General features: G+C 42.7%; 1 protein-coding gene across 6 annotated transcripts in view; it reads right to left on the reverse strand.

Annotated features, from left to right (window-relative positions):
* The window catches only part of LOC111872686 (glutamate receptor ionotropic, NMDA 2B), a 309,458-nt gene that overhangs the window by 103,745 nt on the left and 182,116 nt on the right, over positions 1–23,597 (reverse strand). For all 6 annotated transcript variants that reach the window (XM_023866807.2, XM_033754788.1, XM_033754785.1 and 3 more), the window contains exon 7: positions 20,347–20,527. In XM_023866807.2, the coding sequence (XP_023722575.1) occupies positions 20,347–20,527 (181 nt within the window). The remainder of the gene's footprint in view (positions 1–20,346; positions 20,528–23,597) is intronic.

Consider the following 23,597-nt stretch of genomic DNA (forward strand, 5'->3'; position numbering starts at 1 on the left):
ACATCTTAAATTCGATTTTAATAATTTGAAATAATAGTTTGAATCAATCAATTCTAATTTTAACTTTGAGGATCTTGTAACAAGTTCAAGGTCAAAAACGAAGAACAACCTTATAACACGGATCCACATTGGGTATAAGTACAGCACTTGATATGCAACAGTAACTGATGATGACTCATTAGCAGTCGAAACATGTTGTGCCTCAGATATACGACCTTCATGTAAATAGGTCATCTGTATACTTGCTGTAAGTCCCTGTGTCGACTGAAATACGAAATAAACATTTTTATGTACACGATGCAAGAGGATGCAACACGTAAATCCAATTTATGTTTTATTTCTGAACCTATATTTAAATAAATATCAGTCGGTTATCTAGTAGTACGCGTTATTTACATAATTGAAAACTGAATGTGTAATGGAGAGGTATCATGTGCCTTCATTCCTGTCCGGATGCAAAGAGAATCAGGAGGGAGTATATTGTACAACTGGCATTGCAATTTCCGGTCTTCAAGGAACTCCAACATTCTCTCTTCCGTTTGTAGTGTCAAGTCAAAGGGTCATGTGACTTCATCATGATGCCGTTCACGGCTTGAAGCGCTGCAATGTGATATGTCAGCCTGGCTATCATCCATCTGTCCGTCACTTCAATGTTATTGACGTTTTGTCTTGGTACAGAGAACTGCGATAAGTTGGAGAGGTTCATCCAACATTTTGAAGAATATGAGATTGGTTACGTGTCATTGTACTAAGCGTGAAATTTTGTTTTTCACAAGAAGAGAAGAACAGACGAATAGGTGGAGGATAATATTATGGAGTACCGCCTAAAAGCCAGAAATCTTAGTCAAATTTAGCGCCCATTGTTAGGCAACGGTTCCGTAGCGTTGTCAGGGTGACCATGAAACAGGTTGAAGCGACCACGCAAGTTATGTTCTCGAGGCAACTAATATGCTGGAGACCGTTGCAAAACGCGTAATAGGAACCAGTTAGGGTGGTGTCTGCTATTCGGCACGCCAAGAACCTACCTCAGGGAGATTACACCAGACATAACCAGATCAGACCGGAGCGGAGATAACCAGAAGAGAGACGAAAAGCAAAAGGAGAACTGACAGAAGCCTCCGTGTGGCGCAGTTACAGAGAACGTTAAGAGGGTGATCATTGTTCGTAGTTCAGAAACGTTACGTTTATCGTGTGTGATAATTGTCTGTAGTTCCGACGGGCGTAGTTCTCCAATAAACCGCTTCCCCAAATCCGTAATCCATTATTTGTCAGGGAACCCCAGACATGTGGCAATATTTTGACTTATGGAAGGGGTATAAGGAGTTTCACAGATGTACTTTTCGACGTGAGGGCGGACTAAGAGGGCAAGTGACGGCTGTTCGAAATGAGTGCACCGCTACAGCCAGTAACGTGAATGGGAGTGACAGGTTTGGGAATCTGCATGTAAATGGCTGGATGATTCTGGGACAGACGACTCTACAAAGCTGCCAGCAGTTTCTGCAGGGGTTCTTAACCATTTTTTCTTGTACCATGGACACCTTTGACAGTCTGATGAAGCGAATGGGGCCCCGTCTCAATATTCTTTTTAAATGCAAAAATAAAATACATGGGATTACAAAGGAAACCAATCATGTTGAAATACGCTCGTCAAAATATACACAAAAATTGATATACGAGTAGTAATACGTAGTAATATATGTGCTTCCCCCAAAGGTGTCTCCACCTTGCTGTGGTGGTGGGGTTTGCGTGACTCTGTGACCTGGAGAGCTATGCCGGCGGTAGTTTAACTACCGGTAGGGTCACCAATGCCGGAAAGGTCAAAGGAAAGAGCCCAGACTAAGAGCGATACACTGGTCCTCCAGGTTGGGGGTTGGGCATGAGCCTAAGAACCTCATCCTGTAAAATGAAATGTGTTCAGAAACCTAACAACCAGCCTCGGATAAGTGGAACATATGGGAAACGGACTAAGCAAAGGAAAAGGGCTGTAGCGCCGAGTGGTAGGTAGTATATGTGCTTCATTATTCACGCATTAAATAGCAAGACAATACATTAAAAACCTGCTCAAGTTAAAGTTAAATTATGTTTTTTAGAAACGTTGTCAGTGTGAAGACTGTTAGTACGTAAATCGAGTAAGAACATTAAACTGTGGAGTTGCCTTTGAAAAGTCAATGCGCATGTCATGTTGGACATCAAATTGATTTCGATTTCTTGTTTTGATGGATATAAGCGTTGGAAATCCAGATTTGCGAAGATATAGTCTTGCAAATGGAATTTAAGCTTCCACAGTGAGGACAGATGTCTCTCAAGGAACATGAAAACTTCCCAAGGATTTTTGAATTAAACTCAATTTGTAGTGAGTTTTTGTCCTAAGATCAGTGAGTTCATCTTTGGCTAGGTCTGCCATCTTCGATACAGTTTATGTCGGAAAGAAATGGATTGTAGATCCATTGTTCGTCTGTAATGCCATAAAGATAGAAATAAAATTGAAAGAGTTTTGAAGTGTTTCCATTTCCATTTTCAATTAAATTGGCAGAGAATTTTGTATGCCATCTCCATCTTGGCGAGCACTTCCTCCGGAAGTTGAAAGTTTGCAAGGATCTTCTTCCATACTGACAGTGTGGCCAAGAAAGCTTGCAATTCTTCAGAAGCATCCTTAATGATGATTTCAGGACTTTGAATTGAAAGCTTTATCTCATTCATATCGTTAAAAATATTTGGAGGTAAGCCAAACCCTGGATAAAATCAGTGTCCATTATTTATCTTCCGTCAAAATTGCAACACTTTTACATTCTACACTTCAACACTACATGTTTCGGCCTCAAACGGCCATCTTCAGGTGTTTTATGTTACAGATATTTTACTAAAACTGTGTTAAAACTGCTACACTGTTTTAATTCATGTTAAAATCACACGCTGTTGTCTTCTTTTTAAGTAAAACGAGATACAATCCTTTAAAATTTCCGTTGCACATTATTTCACCTCACCCGGGGTGTCGTCATTTTCGTAAATGTATCAAGGTGTTTTTCTCGGCACCTTGCACCTCACGTTCGTGGTCTGCTTTCAGTTTTGACTGCCATATGCTCCTGGTTTGTGTGCGCTTCCTCCACAGCGTGTGGTGATGTTTACTGGTCTTTTCGTTTACAATTCATATAGTTATATGCCTTTAGTGTCACTACTATTTATGATTCTGTATTTCAGCATCCCGTTGCAATTGTTCAAATTAGACAAATTAGTAAAGACAACACCACACGCTGTGGAGGTAGCACACACAAACCAGGAGCATATGGCACAATAAGTGTACAGCAGAGACCTCTAGCAGACCCTCGCATGCCCTTCCCTCGTGGGAGAAAATGCACGTACCATTCAGCTTCGCGTCTGACAGCTGTACGTTAATGCGCATGTCAGTATCTTCAAAGAAGCACTGTCTGTTGGGGTTGTGTCCCATGGGGCTTAGCTGTCAGTTTTATAGGGAAAAAGTAAAGGAACATCTTTCAAACAATCAGAAACTTCCCTAGATATTAACTGTCTCTTGTGAACATTTTAAAAGAGAGTAGAATTTGAATAATTCAAATTCGAATATGTAAACTGAAAACTTCTTGGATGTCATAAACGCCAATGCATTTAACAGGGGTTTTGACTTCTTTTTGACGTGAAACATGCAGAAGTTATATACAAAAGGTAAAGCTATCCCTGTAACAGGCCGTGGAGGCCCATAGGGTTGTGAGATGTCGAGGTTCCCATATTTTCTAGATAGTCGGCACACAGATGGCGGTAGGATTGTCAACCTTACGCGACGGCCGCCCTTTACCTCTAGGAAGATTCCTGATACTCATTTCTGTTAGGGGCTGAGTCGACCCCAGGGTCGTAGTGCGGTTGGAAGGATTAGGTCAATTCAAAAGTCAACTGTCCTCATCGGGGCTCGAAACCGCGATCTTCCGGCTTGTTCAACCAAATACGCTACCGCGTGCCCTTGCAGAAGTTATGTAAATTTCGTATTTAAATTTACAATTTCTTTTAAAATTGAATATTCCTGACAGACTTAAATCTCGCTCGGTACCACCTTCTGTAACATCATTGTCACGATTACTACCGTGTTTATTTGGTAAGGATCTTTGAAGTTAAATGAAAGGAAACTGTCATGATTATCAACATAAATCTTGGCCACTCTGTACTTATTTAACTGTGATTCATTCTTACATATTTTTTTCCCCCTTGACACTACAGCCCCAGTGGGCCTAGGCCTACCTCCATGAACTTCTCCGTTCACTTCGGTTTTTCTAGATCTTACACATTCGGTAGGACTCCTTGGGCGGGTGATCAGCTCGTCGCAAGGCCTCTGCCTGTACACAAACACAGAAAAAAGCACACACAAAATAAACATCCATGCTCTGAGTGGGATTCGAACCCACGATCCCGGTTTCCAAGCGAGCGAAGACAGTACATGCCTTAGACCGCTCGGCTACCGTGACCGGCCGTACATATTTTAGACGCAAAAATACACTTCGATATCACGCATACGCAGAATACACACGTTGCTAATATGGGAAATTCTGGAAAGAGCTACAGAATTTTGTAGAAAAACGAAACAAATCAAACTCCGTGGCCTTCAGTCCGCAAGTGAACTATACCGACCGAGCGACCCCTGCTTGTCGGCGAAGTTAGTGTCAACTTTAGCGGATAGAGGGTGTCGCGTGGTCAGCGCAACGGATCCCCAAGGCCGTTAATTTCGGTGTTCTAGACAGGAGCCGCTAATTTTCCATTCAAGTAGCTCCTCAATTATCCTCACAAGGCCGAGTGGACCCCGTTCCTGACCCACTACTTCTCAGAAAATCTGGTAGCGCCAGGAATCGAACTCGGGACCTCTGGATCTGTAGCCAGTAACTCTGACCACTAGACCACATAGGAGGTCTTTTGTAGAACAACATACGCACTTAATGGTGCTATCATGGGATATTATGTGCTACGAACTTTGTCATCAGTGCCTGATACTGCAACATAGACTCAATAATACCGCAGACTGCCGTTTACTGATGACGTCTTCTGCCTCTATTTGACACAAACTAACTCTGACTGCAAACATAGATCGCAATTCCACACAAAGAAGTTAGTCAGGAAAATGTAAATTAGGATATCACAGGCGAGACCTCTGTGTGGATGGCAAGAAAATATAAAATAGACTCTAAATCTGAACCTTTAGTGTTTGTTCCTTAGGGCCAAAGCTGTGCTACACAGAGACACGCTTAAGCGTACGCTCATACATACACACACAAAAGCCTGAAAGTGGCTTAGATGTCGTGATTGTGTTCCCGCCATGCAGAAACAATGTCAGTAGTTACAGAATGTACCGCCAAGCAGTGAGACAGGTATCTCTGTTTCAGTCGGCATTACAGTCTTTGACTCTGCAGAATGTAAATTTTTGTTGTTGATAGCGTATATATTTAGTGATTTGAGAGGACTGAATACCAAAATTGTAACTATTACAGAACGCAGCTACAAGTAACTATAGCACTATCGCTAATTCACACACCCATCAGTTCACTACAGCACGCACTAATTCTTCTGTCTGCTATGTCTTCACCCGTTGTCTGGTAACGGCTTTCGACTGCGGACGTTCCCTTAGTTTGGGTTCATGAACTATCCCCGTGCCTCAGCTACCGCCTTCTAACAGCAACAGCTCACAACGACTGAACTGCATCAGTCCTCTAACTCACTCATTCACTCACCATCCAATTCGCTCCACTGCACTGCACTGCACTGCACTAACTGAACTGTTTACAGGTCAAAGTAAAAATTACTTTACGACTGGAGGTTTACCGCCAATCAGTTCGTCTGGGCGTCAAGCTCCTTGAGAGCCACGACCAGAGATTTTTTAAAACTGAACTCTTGCGCTCACAGTCCTTATGTAACATCCTCTCTGTCGAGAAGATGGGTTTGTCTCTTATGAATACGCTTGGCCTTTCGTCAAGTGTACGTGTCGCACATATAACATGTTACTGAAAATTTTTCCTTTTGCACTATACAAGGTCTCTGTCAGCACAAGCTCTTCAAAGATCATGCCTATCTTATGTTACAACGGCAGCTTAGTCACTTGAACGGTCGTAAGCTTGACCATCGCCAAGTTTAAGCCTCTTAAATTTTTGAAATGAAAATTTTTCCTTTTACACTATACAAGGTCTCTGTCAGCACAAGCTCTTCAAAGATCATGCCTATCTTACGTATCTTATGTTACAACGGCAGCTTAGTCACTTGAACGGTCGTAAGCTTGACCATCGCCAAGTTTAAGCCTCTTAAATTTTTGAAATGAAAATTTTTCCTTTTACACTATACAAGGTCTCTGTCAGTACAAACTCTTCAAAGATCATGCCTATCTTACGTATCTTACGTTACAACGGCAGCTTAGTCACTTCAACGGTCGTAAGCTTGACCATCGCCAAGTTTAAGCCTCTTAAATTTTTGAAATGAACTCGGAATATCGAGTCCTATAGCCTCGGAGTGAAACACAGTGGAAGCAAATGGAACGAAATTTATGAAGTGTCTTTCTGTGTTTGTTAACTCTCCGAGGACTGAGTCACTCAGCCACTCATCTGCTATAACTGGTCAATTTGTGACCGAAGAGCAACTTCTCTGCTGTGTAATGGTGAACGATATAATGGTCACTGGGTTACTCTTCTATGTTGAACAAGAACCCGCGAAGACAGATTCTTATTAAACAGTTCGTTGCTATGTCACGCAACAATGGGAGAAGCTGTGTTTTCCGTGTCCGCGTGACGTCACAACAGTGGATAGTAATCGCGCGACATGTTTTTTTTTTCTGCAGATCGACCGGCGCGCCAATAGCCTGGTTGGATAACGATTACGTGACATGTGTTTACTATAGGCCCATGTACATTGTGTAAAGCAGCAATAGTGTAATAGTTAATTGTAGTTACGATTTGTAGGTTATTAATAAATCCAATTACCAATCCAGACTCGCTTCTTAGTCACTGTGACACGTGACACTATTTTGAAAGAAGTCTGTTTCACAGTCTACCGTTGCAGAAAAAATATCACTTACATTGCATCATCGCATAATGCGTATTGTAATTCTATCGAGTTTAGCATCGTCAAATGAATGTAGCTGTGTTTCCAGAACGTTTAAACGTACTGAATTTTGACGAAGTCTGTTTTCATAGTAAACCATTGCAGAAAGCATTTATTCAAGATAGTGGCGCGGCTTGGTGTATACGACGGGGTACAGGCCCGTTACTATGCGGTGAAAGTGTAAACGGCGGTCGTTGCTATGTAACGCCCGCAACACACACAAAAGCAACAATAGAACGGGGTTACGCAATCCGTTTCTAAGCAACGGCTCGGTAGATACGTTCGCGAGGAAACGAATATGCGCGCAACAATTGAAGTGCGGTGTTTCCATGTGGTCCGCGCAGTGACCTTTGATATGCAACAGCGTGGTAAACACACCAGTAGAACAACATAGACGTTGTGTTTTCTGTGCGGTCCTTGCCGAGAAGTTATCTTGAAGACAACTGGCGCTACAGTTCAGTTGTGTGGGATATTCGCCGGGCAGTAACGACGTGAGCACAGAACCTGGACAATCATCACTGTTAAGATTCGTTACCAGGAAACGTCTAGCGAAAACATTGCAGAGGAGTATCCATTGTGGAGAGCTATTCCCAAGTAAAGACTAATGAAAGCAGACTGAGAAGATTAGTGTGGAGTGATTTGAAGTGTGAAAACCAGCAATAGTGTTATAGTTATTTGTAGTTACGACCTGTAAGTGGTCAATAAATCTATTCACCAATCCAAACCCCGTCTATAAGTCACTAATACACGTGACAATACTGGTATCGGGTTCGATGTCTTGCTATAAACAGAGCTATCTTTCCAGAACTTTTCGTTTGCTGACATTACATATTCTTTTCAAAGTTGTTTCTATAGCAACCGCTGCAAGAAGCATTGCCTCTAGATGGGAACATAGTTTAATGCATATTGCTAATCTCTTCAGTTTAATATCTTAGTAAGATTGTAGCTGTCCTTCCGGAAATTAAGGATTTTTGAAGAAGTTTCTTTTCATAGCCAACCGTTGCAGGGAACATTTCCTCTAGACAGCGGCGCAGTTTAGTGTATATTGTTATTCTGTGAAGTTTAATAACTTGGTGTGAATATAACTGCTTGCCATAACTTTTCTTTTTACAGAAGTTAGGCGTTTTTTTGGCGGAGTTTATTTTTAGAAATTTTCCGTTGAAATTTCAACGGACTTCATGTTACTAGTTAGTTAATAAACTTCAATGAACATAGAGGAGCACTCTGGGAAGTATGTGGTAGGTAATTCACTTATCTTGACTTCATGTCAACTGCAACGAAAACATAAACAAGAGAGGACACTCTTGGGATGGCTTTGTACTCATTTTATACAGTTGGCAGAGGAAGTGATGCATGTACAGGGACCTCATTAAACAAAGGGGTACTCACAGTAACACAATTATTAACTAAGTAGATGCAAACTTTTGCTCATTCCGCAAGATTATAATGAAGTCGACTCATAGTGAAGTCACAAAATTACAAATTCATCGAAAAAGTTTCAAGGAAACTGTACAGCAGATCTGTGGTTACCAAACAGAACTTTCAGTAACCTGAGCCACGGTAGCTCAGTCGGTATAGAGGGCAGGCTACGGGCTGGATCACCGATAAATCGGCTTTAGATTATTGAGAGAAAAATGGATAACCCCCCTACTGCATCCAGACCGCTTCTGGGGCCCACTTAGCTTCCTACCCAACGAGTACCGAGGGTCTTCTCCAAGGTTAAATATGCGAGGAGCTACACCTTCGCCCCTCCCCTCCCCCAATGTCTTCATATGATGTGCGCTTCGTTAAGCACAGGGACAATTTTACTTTACCTTCGTTTTATTGTTAACTGTAGATCGCACTGAGAAATAAAATATTCCGTTCATGTACATAGCACCGGTAGGTCTTGGGTTCATTTCTCGGTCCGAATACACGCTCTTCATGGTTTTATTCATAACCTCCAGATTTGCTCAAATAGTAACATAAGTTAGGCCACGACCACTTCCTTATACATTTTTCCGAATTTGTAATTTATTAATGAAACTATAAGACTGGTTCTGGGGCCCGCCCAGTCTTATAGTATCATCAATAAATTACAAATTCGGAAAAATTTATAAGGAAGTGGTCGTGGATTAACTTATGCGAGACTTACTGACTGACTGATCGTCAGTCGCAATGTGACTTTGACTTGGTTCTGGGGCCCGCCCAGCCTCTTAACCAGAGGTTGCTGCAGATGTTTCCTCGAGGAGTACGGTGACCGGGCCGTGGAGCGCATAAGTCGCCACAGTCCGGAGTCGAGTGGAGCCGTACCTCCACCCTCCACTCTCCACCCTCCAAGGTGTGCTTCATGCTTTACTTTTGCTTTCATGTTGCAGTAAGTGCACTTGAAGTCTAGTCCAACATTGGAGGTTCGGTAGAATAATTTCACTAAGGGTGGATTTCCAATAATTTCTGCATGTTCTCACTTCTAAAGTTTCCCATGCCAATCGCGCTTGTTTGTCCTAATATTTTCAAAGGAATCCGCATCTTTACGTTATGTCCAAACACAGGTTTTGCAAGAGGCATAATATGACAGAATAGGCTTCTGCAAGTATACCAGTTTGTCTCGCAACTGCCGAAGTAAGCAACTGGTTAGTCAGAGTAAAATTGCTGCGGAGAGATGTCCCAGATCAGCAAATTCACTGCCTTTGCGGGACCGGCATTTCTGTTACCATGAGCACGAGAACCCACCGCTTATATCAGTATCCAGTCAGACACTTCCAGTCCGCACTGTCACAACAAATTTGTTTAAATGCCATCCATCCATGGCTCTACAGCCTTGGCCACTTTCTCAGTTTCTTGATCTTTTACAGTCAGTAGGACTCTTTAGACGGGGGATCAGCCCGTCACAAGGCCGCTACCTACACACAGAACAACACAAACACAGAATAAAAGCAAACAGATATCTATGTCGCGAGTGGAACACGAAACCATGATCCCAGTGTTTGAGCGGGCGAAGACGGTTCATGTCTCAGACCTTGCGGCCACTGTGCTCGGCTGTTTCGCGTAGAATTCCCCGCTGAATTACTCCTGATGTTTAGGCGTGTAGGCTCGGTAACGACTGTAAACACATTCCTGGTTGTACTCGTACGCTCTAACGTAAGATTTCGTAGAAGTGTTCTCTGTGAAGATGGCTGTCCTCTGAATAAGTGTAGAGGATGTTTCCATTAAGAGAAGAACACGTTAAAGCACTTCGTGTGTACTGTCGTTTGGCGATACGTAACCTTTGGCCTTAAATATGATAAAGATGTTCTCTGTATAACTGTCTCTCACCTCAGGGGAATTATCTTACCTTAAGCAGGAAATGTCGTAGGCCAGACAGGCTTCGCACTAAGCTGGACGGCTTACCAAGTCTTAGGGGAAAACACTAATACCTTGTTGACATAATCTGTCAGCCTTATGAAGTTACTAAACTTCTGCGAAACCGACTCTGTTACAAGTAAATCCATTAAGTCAGGTTCTCAAAGTCGGGTATAAAAGAAGTATTTCAAAGATAAGAATTATGGATTTTTAAAACGAAACACAGTTGCTGTATGACAATACAATTACGCATATGCAATTTTATGCATTTATGTTCATATTTTATCATGTTAGAGTATTTCGTGAGTATATATGAAACTCCGTGATTTTAGTCCGCAAGGGAACTATACCGAACGAGCGACCGTCGCTTGTCGGCGAAGTTTAGTGCCAACTTTTGCCGATAGAGGGTGTCGCATGGTCAGCGCAACAAATCCTCACGGCCGTTAATTTCGGTTTTCTAGACCGGAGCCGCTGTTTCCTTGAAATAGCTCCTCAATTATCATCACGAGGCTGAGTGCACCCCGTTCTAGACCCATTACTTCTCAGAAAAAATTCTGGTAGCGCAGGGAATCGAACCCGTACCTCTCAATCTGTAGCCAGGAACTCTGACCACTAGACCACAGAGACGGTCGAGTATATATGAAGAAAATAATACATCTCAATATTTGATCTAATTTTTCTAAAAATAAAAATAGCACAACGCGAAGTATTGTAATATTTTGAAGAAATAGACAACTTTTTGACCAAATTAAGTACAATTTAATCTATACAATTTACAATCAGGTTCTAGCAGTAAACGGTTATATACTATATCGTCACGAATTATGTGTGACTATATAGACGGGAGCAGGTCACGGTAGCCGAGCGGTCTAAGGCGTGCACTGTCTTCGCTCGCTCGGAAGCCGGGATCGTGGGTTCGAATCCCACTCAGGGCATGGATGTTTAGTTTGTGTGTGTGTGCATTTTTCTGTGTTTGTGTACAGGTAGAGGCCTTGCGACGAGCTGATCACCCGCCCAAGGAGTCCTACCGTATGTCTAAGATCTAGAAAAACCGAAGTGAACGGAGAAGTTCATGGAGGTAGGCCTAGGCCCACTGGAGCTGTAGTGCCAAGGAAAAAAAAATATAGACGGGAAAGGCATGTACTGTCTTCTCTCGCTTGGAAATCGAGATCGTGGGTTCGAATCCCACTCGGACCATGGATCTTTAGTTTGTGTGTGTGCGTTTTTATGTGTTTATGTACAGGTAGAGGCCTTGCGACGAGCTGATCACCCGCCCAAGGAGTCCTACCGAATGTGTAAGATCTAGAAAAACCGAAGTGAACGGAGAAGTTCATGGAGGTAGGCCTAGGCCCACTGGGACTGTAGTGCCAAGGGAAAAAAATAGATGGCATATGCACTAGTGAATGCATTTATTGTGCCACTTATGCACGCCACTTGGAACTACAAGCAATTGCAGTGCCGCCGGTAACCTTCACAATTCCGAAATTACAACAGCACACGCTAAGCCTTTTTCCAGCCTGCTGTGTCTTCATCAGCCGTTCCCTGGCAAAGGCTTTGACAGCGGAGATTCTTGAGCTGCACGTGCCCAGGTCCTATCTTCACAGCCTCCAGTAAAGAACTCAACTCTCAACTGACAACTAACTGGATCGTCCCGAATTGTCTTCCTTATAACCACTTAGCATGGACCGAGCAAGAAATCGTGGTTTCCTATCATTAACTCTATTATGCATGTAATCGTTGCCGCGGGAACGTGTTCACTTATCCGTTTTCTAGAAAGGGGTTGCATAACACCGCTGCTTATTCGCTACTACTGTTACTACTAAAACAAAACAAACTCCGTGGTTTTAGTCCGCAAGCGAACTAAGCCGACCGAACGACCGCACCTTTTCGGCGAAGTTAGTACCATGTTTAGATGATAGAGGGTGTCGCGTGGTCAGCGCAACGAATCCCCACGGCCGTTAATTTCGGTTTTCTAGACCGGAGCCTTTATTTACTTGAAATAGCTCCTCAATTACCCTCACGAGGCTGAGTGGACACCGTTCCAGACCCACTACTTCTCAGAAAATCTAGTAGCGCCGGGAATCGAACCCGGGGCCTATGAATTTGCAGCCAGGAACTCTGACCACCAGACAACAGAGGTGGTCACTGCTACTACTACTAATTTTATTAACTTCATTTCTCTCAGTTTACAGTTTAAGAACAATCGTCTCCTAGCAAGACATGGGGAGACAGGACAGAAGGAAACCCGAGAGACGGGAACAACATACACACATGGTGAATTCAGATCTTCTCGTCGCAGAAGTGTAGGCATTCTTGTCGGCTCTACGGCCTTCAATACTCGTACACCCCAGAGAGAAAGTTATCATCGTAGATACATGTGTTAACATAATGTCGCTTTGTAGTTCATAAATCACAGCTTGCAGCTATCCGAGCAGCCTGAAATGTACTCTACTGTCATTGCACAATTTCGGGTTGCCATAGCAACAAAATATCGATTTGAACACGATGAATGTAAATTACGTATTATATCGCGAAAGAGTGAAGAGGTATTTCTTCCATGGTGTCGTGTCTATTTTACGAATATTTGTATTATTTTGATGTGGATATGTGAGTTGTAGTATACTATACAAAGGAAACAGTATACAATCGACTATTTGTGCATGTTGTTCGTGGGAGATGTCGCTGAACGTTGGCCCCGACTTACCGTTCGATAACAAAGATTCGGAAGGCAATAAGGGAGAAAGCTTATGTAACAGATGATGGGGTTTCCCGTTGAATTATCAACGGGTGTTCTTGACCTTTAGTTGTTGAACATATAACCTGTCAAAGTGCTGAGTTGACCCGAAATGACGGCGTTAGGATCGCATGTTTTATGGACATGTACAGTCTATATCGTATTGCCACGATCTGGGGCTTTGGACGCGATCTACAAGACGGATTTTGGATTGAATTTATTGACACCTTATTCACGCAGGTCAGGACTACAGACAATATCGCTAATCTACATAATTTACAGTTGATCTTTCCATTCTTCATTAGTCGTATCCTGGCAACGGATTTTAGCATAGTCTCGCTGTAACTTCAAATCACTCTTGTAGCATTCTTTGCACCGCCTAATTCCTTTCTTGCAATTTCATCTCAAACAACTTAGACGGCCATCTCCAGGATTCGACCCACTTCTTGAAAATAACTAACTCAAATAAATTGTTCTTCAACTGAACTCTCAACTTCAGACGACAGTTATCTGTTCTAAGTCAAAGTCAAAGTCACATTGCGACTGACGCTCAGTCAGTCAGTAAGTCTTGGTGTCCGGCCCCATTCGGGGCTCATGACCAGATGTTTATTACTGTTTGACAGTTAGGTCTTATTTTTGCGAGGCGTCCTCTCTGATGAGAGGACGGGTCTGTCTTTTGTATATGCTGCTGGCCCTTTCCAGCGCAGTCTCTCGGGTCCGATTCCCTTGGGACTCGCGACCATATTTTACTGTTTCAGATTTGAGACTTCCCTTTTCGTCGCCTCCTACGACGCGCAGGGTCACGGTGGAGGTGTTCGACACCGCCTCCACACGAGTGAATTATCTGGTCCCTTGGAACTTCCAGTTATATAGCCTCGGGACGGACTTCACGGAAAACACCGTCTTGTTTCGTATTGTTTTAGGCGTGTTTACTGATAAATTACCTAGCAATAAATGTCCTATTGTTGCGCGCGTTGGTTACTGCAAGAATATATTTTCCATGTCGTTGCCTAGCATTTGATCTATACGTTACACTATGTTAACTGAAACACAAGTGTTTTACTTTTCTGAACGTGAGTAACATTTAAACTTGCTTTGCCTAGAGAAATTGCAACCACCGTTCTTCATTTCATAAAATTGTACGTATAAAATTCTAAAATAAATTCCTGGTCTGAATGCGCAATAGTACACTGGTTCGCGTTTCATGGGTCATGTTGTGTACCTCGCTCTACATATGACGGCGTAAGGTTGTGCAGGGAGGGAGAGAAGTGGTGAAGTGGAAGGGGGGTACCTCTCAAAGTGCATGCATTACGGAAAGTAATGTCTCTTCTGACGATTTGTTCTGAAGAAAGTCAGGCAGCACACTGACCTGCTTCACCTTTCTACGCATTGTACAAACATGAAAAATAACTCCGTGCTTTTTACTCTTCCCAATAGAGGGAAGAGCTATACTGGCCATGGAAGTGGCTGTACATTGGAAGTAAACATTGGAGCATGATTGACAGTTCAAAATTACACCATGTGTGTACGTTTTACCGAGTTGTAAGCCTAGAATTTTAAAAGAGTTGACGTGTAGTCTTAGCGTGGCAGGCAACCAACAGGCAATAATACAGTGTCGATAGAGAGCTGTCAGAGGCTTTCCCTATAGGACAGACTGACCGTTGGGGAGACAGCATTAGGAAGGTCATAGCCTGAGCGAAATGGACACTCAAGTGCATGGGTATTAGCCAGTAAGCTTACTTCGACAGCTATCCCTTCAAAGCCTCTTCTAAGGCTATAGGATTGTGTATATATATTGACCGCAGTGTCAAAGTAAGACATTCAATATCCGTTCATAGACGACATATATATGAACCGTGGCACAGTGACCCGTGGGAAAAAAATTCACAGAATAAACACTGAAGAATTATGTACTGTAATGCTCTAATAAATAATACTGCATGCTGGAACCGGGGAGAATTTGATCTCTCGCGCTTGTAAGAAGAACGGGAGCATTCAAATTGGCTAAGCGGTAATGCTTCAGGTTGTATTAGGGAAGTACCCCTTTCGAATCTAGGCTGCAATACCGGAAACCTATATATATATAAAAGCAGTTAAATTTTTCCCCTAACCATTATTCGTATTGTGACGTATAGACCTACTGCAAGGCAGCAGCTCGACAAACACCTTCACGCAGAGATAGATTACTGGTAAACATCCTGCTGCTAAGTAAACACGTTCCAACGATTATTGCTATGCAGTTAACGTGTTTTCTTTGAGGTCGGACCCGAGGCAATATAACGAGAAGCCCTGACAAAAGGCAGACCTGTCCTTTCGCCAGAGAGGGCGCCTCACAAAAACAAGACCTTAACTGTAAAACAGTGATAAATATCTGGTCACGAGCCCCAGATGGGATTCGACACCAAGACTGACTGACTGACGTTCGGTCGAATTTTGACTTTGACCTTGAGTTTGACTTGAACTGACAATTCAACGACAGACCCGTCCTCTCGTCAGAGAGAGCGCCCCATATCAACAAATCTGCAACTCTCTGACAATAATAAATATCTGGTCTTAAGCCCCACATGGACTGGCCGACTGACTGTCGGTCGTAACATAACTTTGACTTTGACTTGACCGACAGTTCCTTTGGAAGTCAGAATAGTTCCAGTGGAGTGTCCAGTCAGAGGAAGACGAAATGTGTCCAATAGGTGAGTTGTCAAGAAGTGAGTCAGAAGAGAGAATGCCTCAGATCGGAGTTCAGGGAGTCGGCAGTCGAAGGTGATAGCAAGAAAGGAATTAGACTGTGCCAAGAAGACTTAGTGTGTGAGTTGAAGTCACAGTGGTACTGTGATAAAACCGTTGCCAGGAAACGGATAGTGAATACTAGTGAAAGCATACCGAGAAGATTCAGTGTGGAGTAATTTGTAGTGTGAGAATCGGCAAGAGTGTATACTTAATTGTGGTTACGATTTGTGAGTGATCAGTAAGTCCAATTACCAACCCGAACTCCATCTATAGTCACGAATACACATCATAGTATGTTTATAATGGCTTTATGTAAATTTTGGGGATTTGTAGCAAAGGAGCTTAATACTGTTTGCACTTAACAAGGTGTTATCAGCGTTCGAAATGGGGAGTGGCTAGATTGGCGGTGCGCGTAGCACAGATCGAATCGAAAGAGGTGGTAAATACATTAACTGAATCAACTCCACGCAATAGATTCATTCTTCGGAAGCGAATAGTTTTTGAACTTGTGAAGAAATCTTACTAATATGGAGCCATAAATTTCATTACTATGTTCACGAGAACACAAAACTGGTCCCTAACGTGGCCAGATTAACTCACTCCTCGTCCTTACATTCTGGTTATTTAAGATGTATTTCAATATTCTTCCATCTATGCCTGGGTCTTCCAAGTTATCTCCTCCCTTCAGGTTTCCAAACAATACTCTGTAAGAATTTCTCATTTGTACGTGGTCTGACAATAAAGTTCGCGAACTCATCAAGTGCTACATACCTCATTCTTAGAAAACAATTTTGGAACTGGTTCTGTGGAATGACCTCCAGAGCTGCCATCGTATTATTCCTGATGTCATCGATGTCATCAAAATGTTTACCTTTCAATATTTCTTTTATCTTCGGGAACAGAAGGAAGCACTTGGGGGGAGGGGGTTGATCCAGTGAATAGGGAGGGTGTTCCTGCACAGTTATTTGTCTACCAGCCACGGGTCGTCTCCGTCAGACTTTTTCACGTAACACTTGGTTTGTCAACGTCACCAAATCATACTGAGGTTCCTTTCCACTGCTGCAACGGGAAGCGGACGGTGGCGAGTTCACGAACTTTATTGTCAGACTTCGTATCTTGCGTTTTGTTTAATCTTCCAAATAATAATTTTCGAAGAGAACAAATTATGAAGTTGCTAATTATGTAGCTTGTTCTTGCCTCCTGTTAATTAGACTCTCTTCTTTACAAATTATGAGAAATATGTAGGAAATTTCATTCTAGAAATTTGGGGGAAGAGGAAGAATTTGCCTTTTGGGATAGACACTTTTCCACATATTTGGAGAGTTAGGTTGCAGAAGATTCATATCCTGTCCCATCAGTGAAGTGTTCGTTTTATCCACACGCCAGCTGCAACCGAGGAACATCATAACGAGAAGAAACGATAAGTTCTGGGAAGACCTGATAGTCTACTTTCCTTTCACTACAAATTAAGTATTGGTCTTACTGATGAGAAGGATTTATGATGTATACCACTGAGATGACCTCAGGTGGCATGATATACACACCAAATGTCCTCAAGTTCGGTACAGGCATTCAAGCACGATCAACGTTTAGCCTCAGAAATTTTACAGGCTGTAATGTTGGTATTACTGACAAGAGAGATTTATGATGTATGCTATTGAGATGGGATCAGGTGCCAAGATTTCATAAGGTTCATAAAGATTGATTGAGGCTTTCAAAAGTTGCTAAGATGGATACACATATAGACACACAGACAGCAAGACGATCACATAAGCCTATTTTTTATTTTTCAAAATAAGTATAGTAAGTAAAGAGAACAGAATAACTCTCGTAGCGTAGTAATATAAAAAAGGTAAATTTATCCTGGTGCATATTTCATTAATCACCACTCCATGATGTCGTCTGTGGGGGGGAGGAGGTGTACATCAGTCGTTCTTAGCCTCTGCACTGGACGGAGGTCAGCTGTCAGCTTCATGACCCTGACGCTTTACCCCACGTATCCATTATGCAAGAGACAGGGTGGACTCCGAAACCAGTTTGGACCCCATACAGAAGACAAAAAGTGCACTCCTTCCGGGCATCGAACTCACATTCTATGGTCGTTGAACCTGTATTCGAGTCACTATACCAAATGAGATATTAGGAGCGATATGAAATTCTGAACTTACACTGACACCTGAATGAAGACAGACCCGCTGCACAGTCGTGTAGGAAGGGTCGATGGACTATTACGGCGATCCCTTAGCTTGGCTTTACACACACGCATCGGTCTGTGTGTGTGTATTTCTATCCCCCCTGTCATTGTTAGGTAAACACGTTCCCGCGGAAACGAATACAGGTAACAATAGAAGTATTGCTGGACGCGTAGTTTTCTATGACATCCATGTAGCATCAAAGGAAAGTGTGATGTTAATTTTTCCCAGAGTTTCTTGTTTGTATATATAAATTGTTAAGTTTCCATTTAATACGGTTCATTCCCTAAAGATGACGATGTGTAATCGAAACATGTCGAGGTTTTAACAACAATCGATACAAGGAAATTAATTTGATGTAGTCAAATGATGATTTCTGTCTTGTTCTAATCCAGTATGAGCTTTCGCACGTTTCCTACTAGATGGAGCTATAGCGTCGAATGTAAGTTGATTGACGAACTGGAAAGGATCTGGAACGAAATGACTTCGGCTTGATCGATATACTGCTCCGGCATTTGCCACGAAGAGCTTAAATGAAATGCGAAACACCTGAGTCAGGGTAGCCCGTATCCCGGCCGAGATTCGAACCCATATCTCCTGGTCCTCATACAGCATTAGCACAACATTAGCATTACATATTTGTATGATAACCTCGGGCTTCCCATGTGGAGGCGGGTTAGAATACCTCCACCGTAGCCCTGCGAGACGTAAAAGACGAAAATGGAAGCCCAGTGCATAGGGTATAATTTCTTATTAGTTTCTTGGGGTGAAGTGAGACCGAGTCCACTTGGTACGTCCACTACTGGCCTACTGTACCAGACCCGGATCATAGATGATGAGTGTGGAGCAGTTGGTGGAATGAGAACTGGCAAGGGAAACCGAAGTACTCGGAGAAAACCTTCCCCAGTGCCCCTTTGTTCAAAACAAATACCAAATGACCTGACCTGGGCTCGAACTTGGGCCGTCGCAGTGGGAAGCCGGCCTTGCCACCCTGTTCCTGGATGATATAAATACAGAGACCTGGTCCTCTAGGTTTGGGGGTTTGACTCGGAAATGCTAATGTCCTTGTTCTGTAAAAAAATTGTCACAAAATGCAAATAAATGAGAACCAGGCGCAATCTAGCGGAAACGTCTAAGGAATTCTATAGCTCAAAAAGTTCTGGTTTGTCAATGATGATGATTAACCAGCCAAATATATTGTAACGGATTTGCTCAAAGCGTTTCTAAGTAAAGGCTCAGTAAACACGGTCAACGTGCAATAATGGAAAATGTGTCTCAGTGGACGAATGTTATTGCACGTTGCTAGTGAACAATGCACCAATGAAGACGCTGGCTATGAATCACGTGACTTGTTCTCTGTGTGGTCTACCTTATGCAAGAGTAGAACTATGTTTTCTGTGCGTGGTCCGTGCGGAGGCTATATAACGAGGTTTATAGAAAAACACCAGCAGTTTAGTTGAATTCAATCAGTTCTCGTTAGAAGATAGCTACGGGAAGTTCGTAGAAGAATTGTGAAGACAACGTGTGAACTGAAGACTTTGTGTTACAATTACAGTAATAATGAAAGTGTTATAATAATTTGTAGTTACAACTAGTGAAGGTCCAATAAATCCAATTGTCAATCTAAACCCGTGTCTTAGTCACCCATATACGTGACAATATTGATTTGTTGTAAAGGATTGGGTACTCTGCCTGAACAATGAGTGCCTGTGTTTTTACCCGTTGACTGGCAACTTATACTTGTATTGATGAGATTGGACAGGCTATACACGCAGCCCTTACTCTGTTGCCCTTTTATAGCTCCGCAGAACAAGTAACGACGTCAGCAAAGGCCGCGCCATAGCTCAAGCGGTTAGTCGATGGCTTCCCACCGCAGCGACCCGGGTTCGATCCCGGGTCTGGTCAAGTGGGATTTGTGGTGGTGGAAGTGGCACTGGGGCGGGTTTTCTCCGAGTATTTCGGTTTCCCCTGCCAATCTTCATTCCACCAATTGCTCCACAATCACCCTCACCTATCATCTGGGGCTGGTACAATAGGCCAGAAGTGGCCGCAGTACGAAGTGGACTCAGACCCACCACATCAAGTAATAAAAAAAAGACAACTTTAACCGCCGTCCTCACGGATATCGCCACTCCTATGCCTGACTGGTTATACCGATAAATGATTGTGTTGACGGTACTGATACAATAATTAAATTGTTTATTATCACAAAATGTATCTCTGTTCATGCAGACGTTACTTTCTTCACATCATGAAATATTTAGAGTCCATAATTTGGGTAACTGTACTGACCTGAAGAATTTGTCTCCGTTTCTCCAGCGCGCCTCACCCCGGCCTTCACACGACAGGTGAGGGCTGAGGACAATTTCACTTCCTTCGTCTTGAGAAAATTGCTCCAGACCTTGTAAGAACACGCGAACCGCTTTCGATAATTCGGCGAGCAAGTGTTCGTCGTTAGTGGGGAAGTGAACTCCTGAAACAGATAACACAACAGAAATTCTTGTACAGGGTAATTCATAACTCCCTCCGGTACTTACGAGCTCAGAAGGGCAAGACCCAAGAAAGAAACATGTCGATAGGCAGAGAGTCTCTCCAAGTTTGGGTAACAGGCGCCATGGATTACTTCCAGGTTTTACCGCTAGGGGGCAGTCTTGAAGAGACATGAAGACAGAGGAAAAGAAAGCGTTCTGTGCCTTTGGAATTTGGCAAAACTGAGTCAATTGTGACGGTGTAACGGAGGTTTCAGACAAAGCACCACACAGAACCACCTACGGACAAAAGAATTCGTGAGTGACACAAGAAATTCCAGCAGCGTGGCATATCTTCTATGTAAAGTTAACAATTTGATAAAGGCTTCCAATTTTAAGGATACCATTAAAACTGATATTTGAGGAATGGTATTTGAAGTAGGTTTCGTTTCGGTTAAACTGTGACCAGTTTTCTAGTTATGACACCCGAGTAAACACGTTTTCAAATAACGGCATTTAACGTATTACTTCTTATTGCAGCTCATAATTCTGTACAGAGTTTCCGGACCATATACTGAGCAGGATGCTGTCAACATCCATAAAATGTTCTTTAATAATATCTTTCCATCTAACTCCAGGTCTTCGAAGAGGTTTCTTCCATTCAAGATAGGAGGAAAAAAATGTTTGTTTTTTTTTCTGAATTTTTCTTTATCTTTCCTATCTATGGAGCATGGCCTGTCCATCTCATCCTCCTTGGTTTTATCTTTAAAATAATGTCTTCAGAATAATACAAGTTACTGAAGAATTATCAATGAAATATATTCATTCCACATACAGTTATATATTTTTCTGCACGATGCGCTTAAACCTTTAAAGCCCATTGTTTACTATATGTGCCATCTGATTTAAGGAGTTGGGATAGCTCAGTTGGTATGGCAACGGGCTGCGGGCTGGAGGATCGCTGTTCGATTCATGGCAGGAACAAGATTTTTATCTACTTCATAGCGTCCAGACCTGTTGCGGGGCACACAGTCTCGGAGGCCCTCTGTCCGGGAGTAAAGCGGCCGGGGAGTGAAGCTAACCACTCACCTCCATTTAGTGCCGAGATCAAAAAATGTGGATCTATACATCCACTTTCCATACATATTTAAGATATAATGCTTAATTAAGCACAGTAACAACTTCACATTTTTACTACCTGCTTCGACACACTAAACATCTGCATTATGTCAACTGAGCTTATATTGTGTCTTTCATATGGGTCTTAGACTGAAAAGAAATTGTTTCGCTAAAAAGTAAGGGTGAGTACATATTTTGGGACGTCCTGTATTTACCGGTTGATTTATGTGACGTGAGATACGAACTGAATTGATATATACTATTTAAATTAAATTTAGTCCTCAAAGGAATAGATTGCACTTGGGCATCATGCCTGGTGGACAGCGTGTTTCGAGAGCCGTTGGACAGATTTTGGTGAAATGTGATACTGTGGGAACCGCCCACATTGAGTCAAGCGCTAGCAAATCACAGTATAGAAACCATCCGCTGCTAAGCACAGCCCGGTAAACACCTTCCCTCGGAGACACTTTTCTTGAATAAAGAATCCATCGCTTGGTAAAACCTACATCATAATTATTACTGTTATATAACGACTGAAAATCGCGTCTCCAGGCAAGCAGTTTAGCAGAGCGCAGTAATCAGACAGGAGAAATAGGTGTTCACTACAGGTCGGAGCGAGGCTACTTAAGGTGGACTAATACAGGAAGAAAAGGCCGCGCCATAGCTTAAGCGGTTAGTCGCTGGCTTCCCACTGCGGCGGCCCGGGTTCGATCCCGGGGTCTGGTCAAGTGGGATTTGTGGCGGACAAAGTGGCGCTGGGGCAGGTTTTCTCCGAGTAATTCGGTCTCCGCTGCCAATCTTCATTCCACCAATTGCTTCACAATCACCCTCACCTATCATCTGGGGCTGGTACAATAGGCCAGAAGTGGCCGCAGTACAAGGGACTTAGTCCCACCCCACTAGGAATAAAAAAAATACCTTCACACGGCTTATCAGCAACCGGCGACCTTCTATTCTTCAAACAAGTTCGTCTGTATACTCAGAACAACTACAATATATATATATATGTAACAATTTAATAAGTGGCTACTCTTCATAAAACGACATCCCACAATACTAACGTTATGAAATTGGAGGCAAATCTAATCTCGTTATATTTTGAGTTCTTGCATCTGATATCAAACCATGATGGGTGCAAGGAATTCTGAGGTGGGAGGCCCTCTCCTGAAATATAGTGTCCATCTAAATTTATATAAACGGTAATTTCAGTTGTGCTAGGGAAGAATCAATTGCTAGGACAATGAGAGTTCACTGGAATCAAAAGCCGTTCCTAGGATATGGCTACAGAAATGATAAGACCGCGCTCTGTGAAACCCAAAGCTTGAGATCGTGTTGCATGTCTCCTACAGTCGTGAGAAACAAAAATGTGATCATGAGTCCCGCGGGGCTTTGAACCAAGGATGACTGTACTGCTGAGGGCCAGTAGCAATTTACCAGGCCACTACAGAAGTAGGTAACGAAGGTGAGAATTTGTATGGAGAAGAGGTTATGTTAAGAGCATATTGATAGCTTATCACGGGAAGGGGTGATAATATTTTGAACAAATAATCAACATGTTAAAGTATATGGAGAAGTAGTTGTGTCAAGAGCATATGTTACTGATTGGTGCAATGTAGTTTCTGAAGGATGCAACGAAATTGAGTTTGACAACATAAAAATAGAATGAAAAAAAGGTAAAGGTATTCTTGTAACAGGCCGTGGAGGCCCATAGGGTTGTGAGACATCGAGGCTCCCACATTTTCTAGACACTCGGCTCACAGATGGCGGTGAGGTTGTCAGCCTTACGCTCCGGCCGCCCTATACCTCCAGGCAGATTCATGGTAGTGATTTCTATTAGAGGCTGAGTCGAACCCAGGGCCATATTGTGGCTGGAAGGATTAGGTTAATTGAAAAAATCCAATGACTTCATTGGGATTCGAATCCGCGACAAGCACTATGCTTGTAGCACAGTGCTTC

This window comes from Cryptotermes secundus, unplaced genomic scaffold (genome assembly GCF_002891405.2).
Source record: "Cryptotermes secundus unplaced genomic scaffold, Csec_1.0 scaffold143, whole genome shotgun sequence".
Taxonomy (NCBI): domain Eukaryota; kingdom Metazoa; phylum Arthropoda; class Insecta; order Blattodea; family Kalotermitidae; genus Cryptotermes; species Cryptotermes secundus.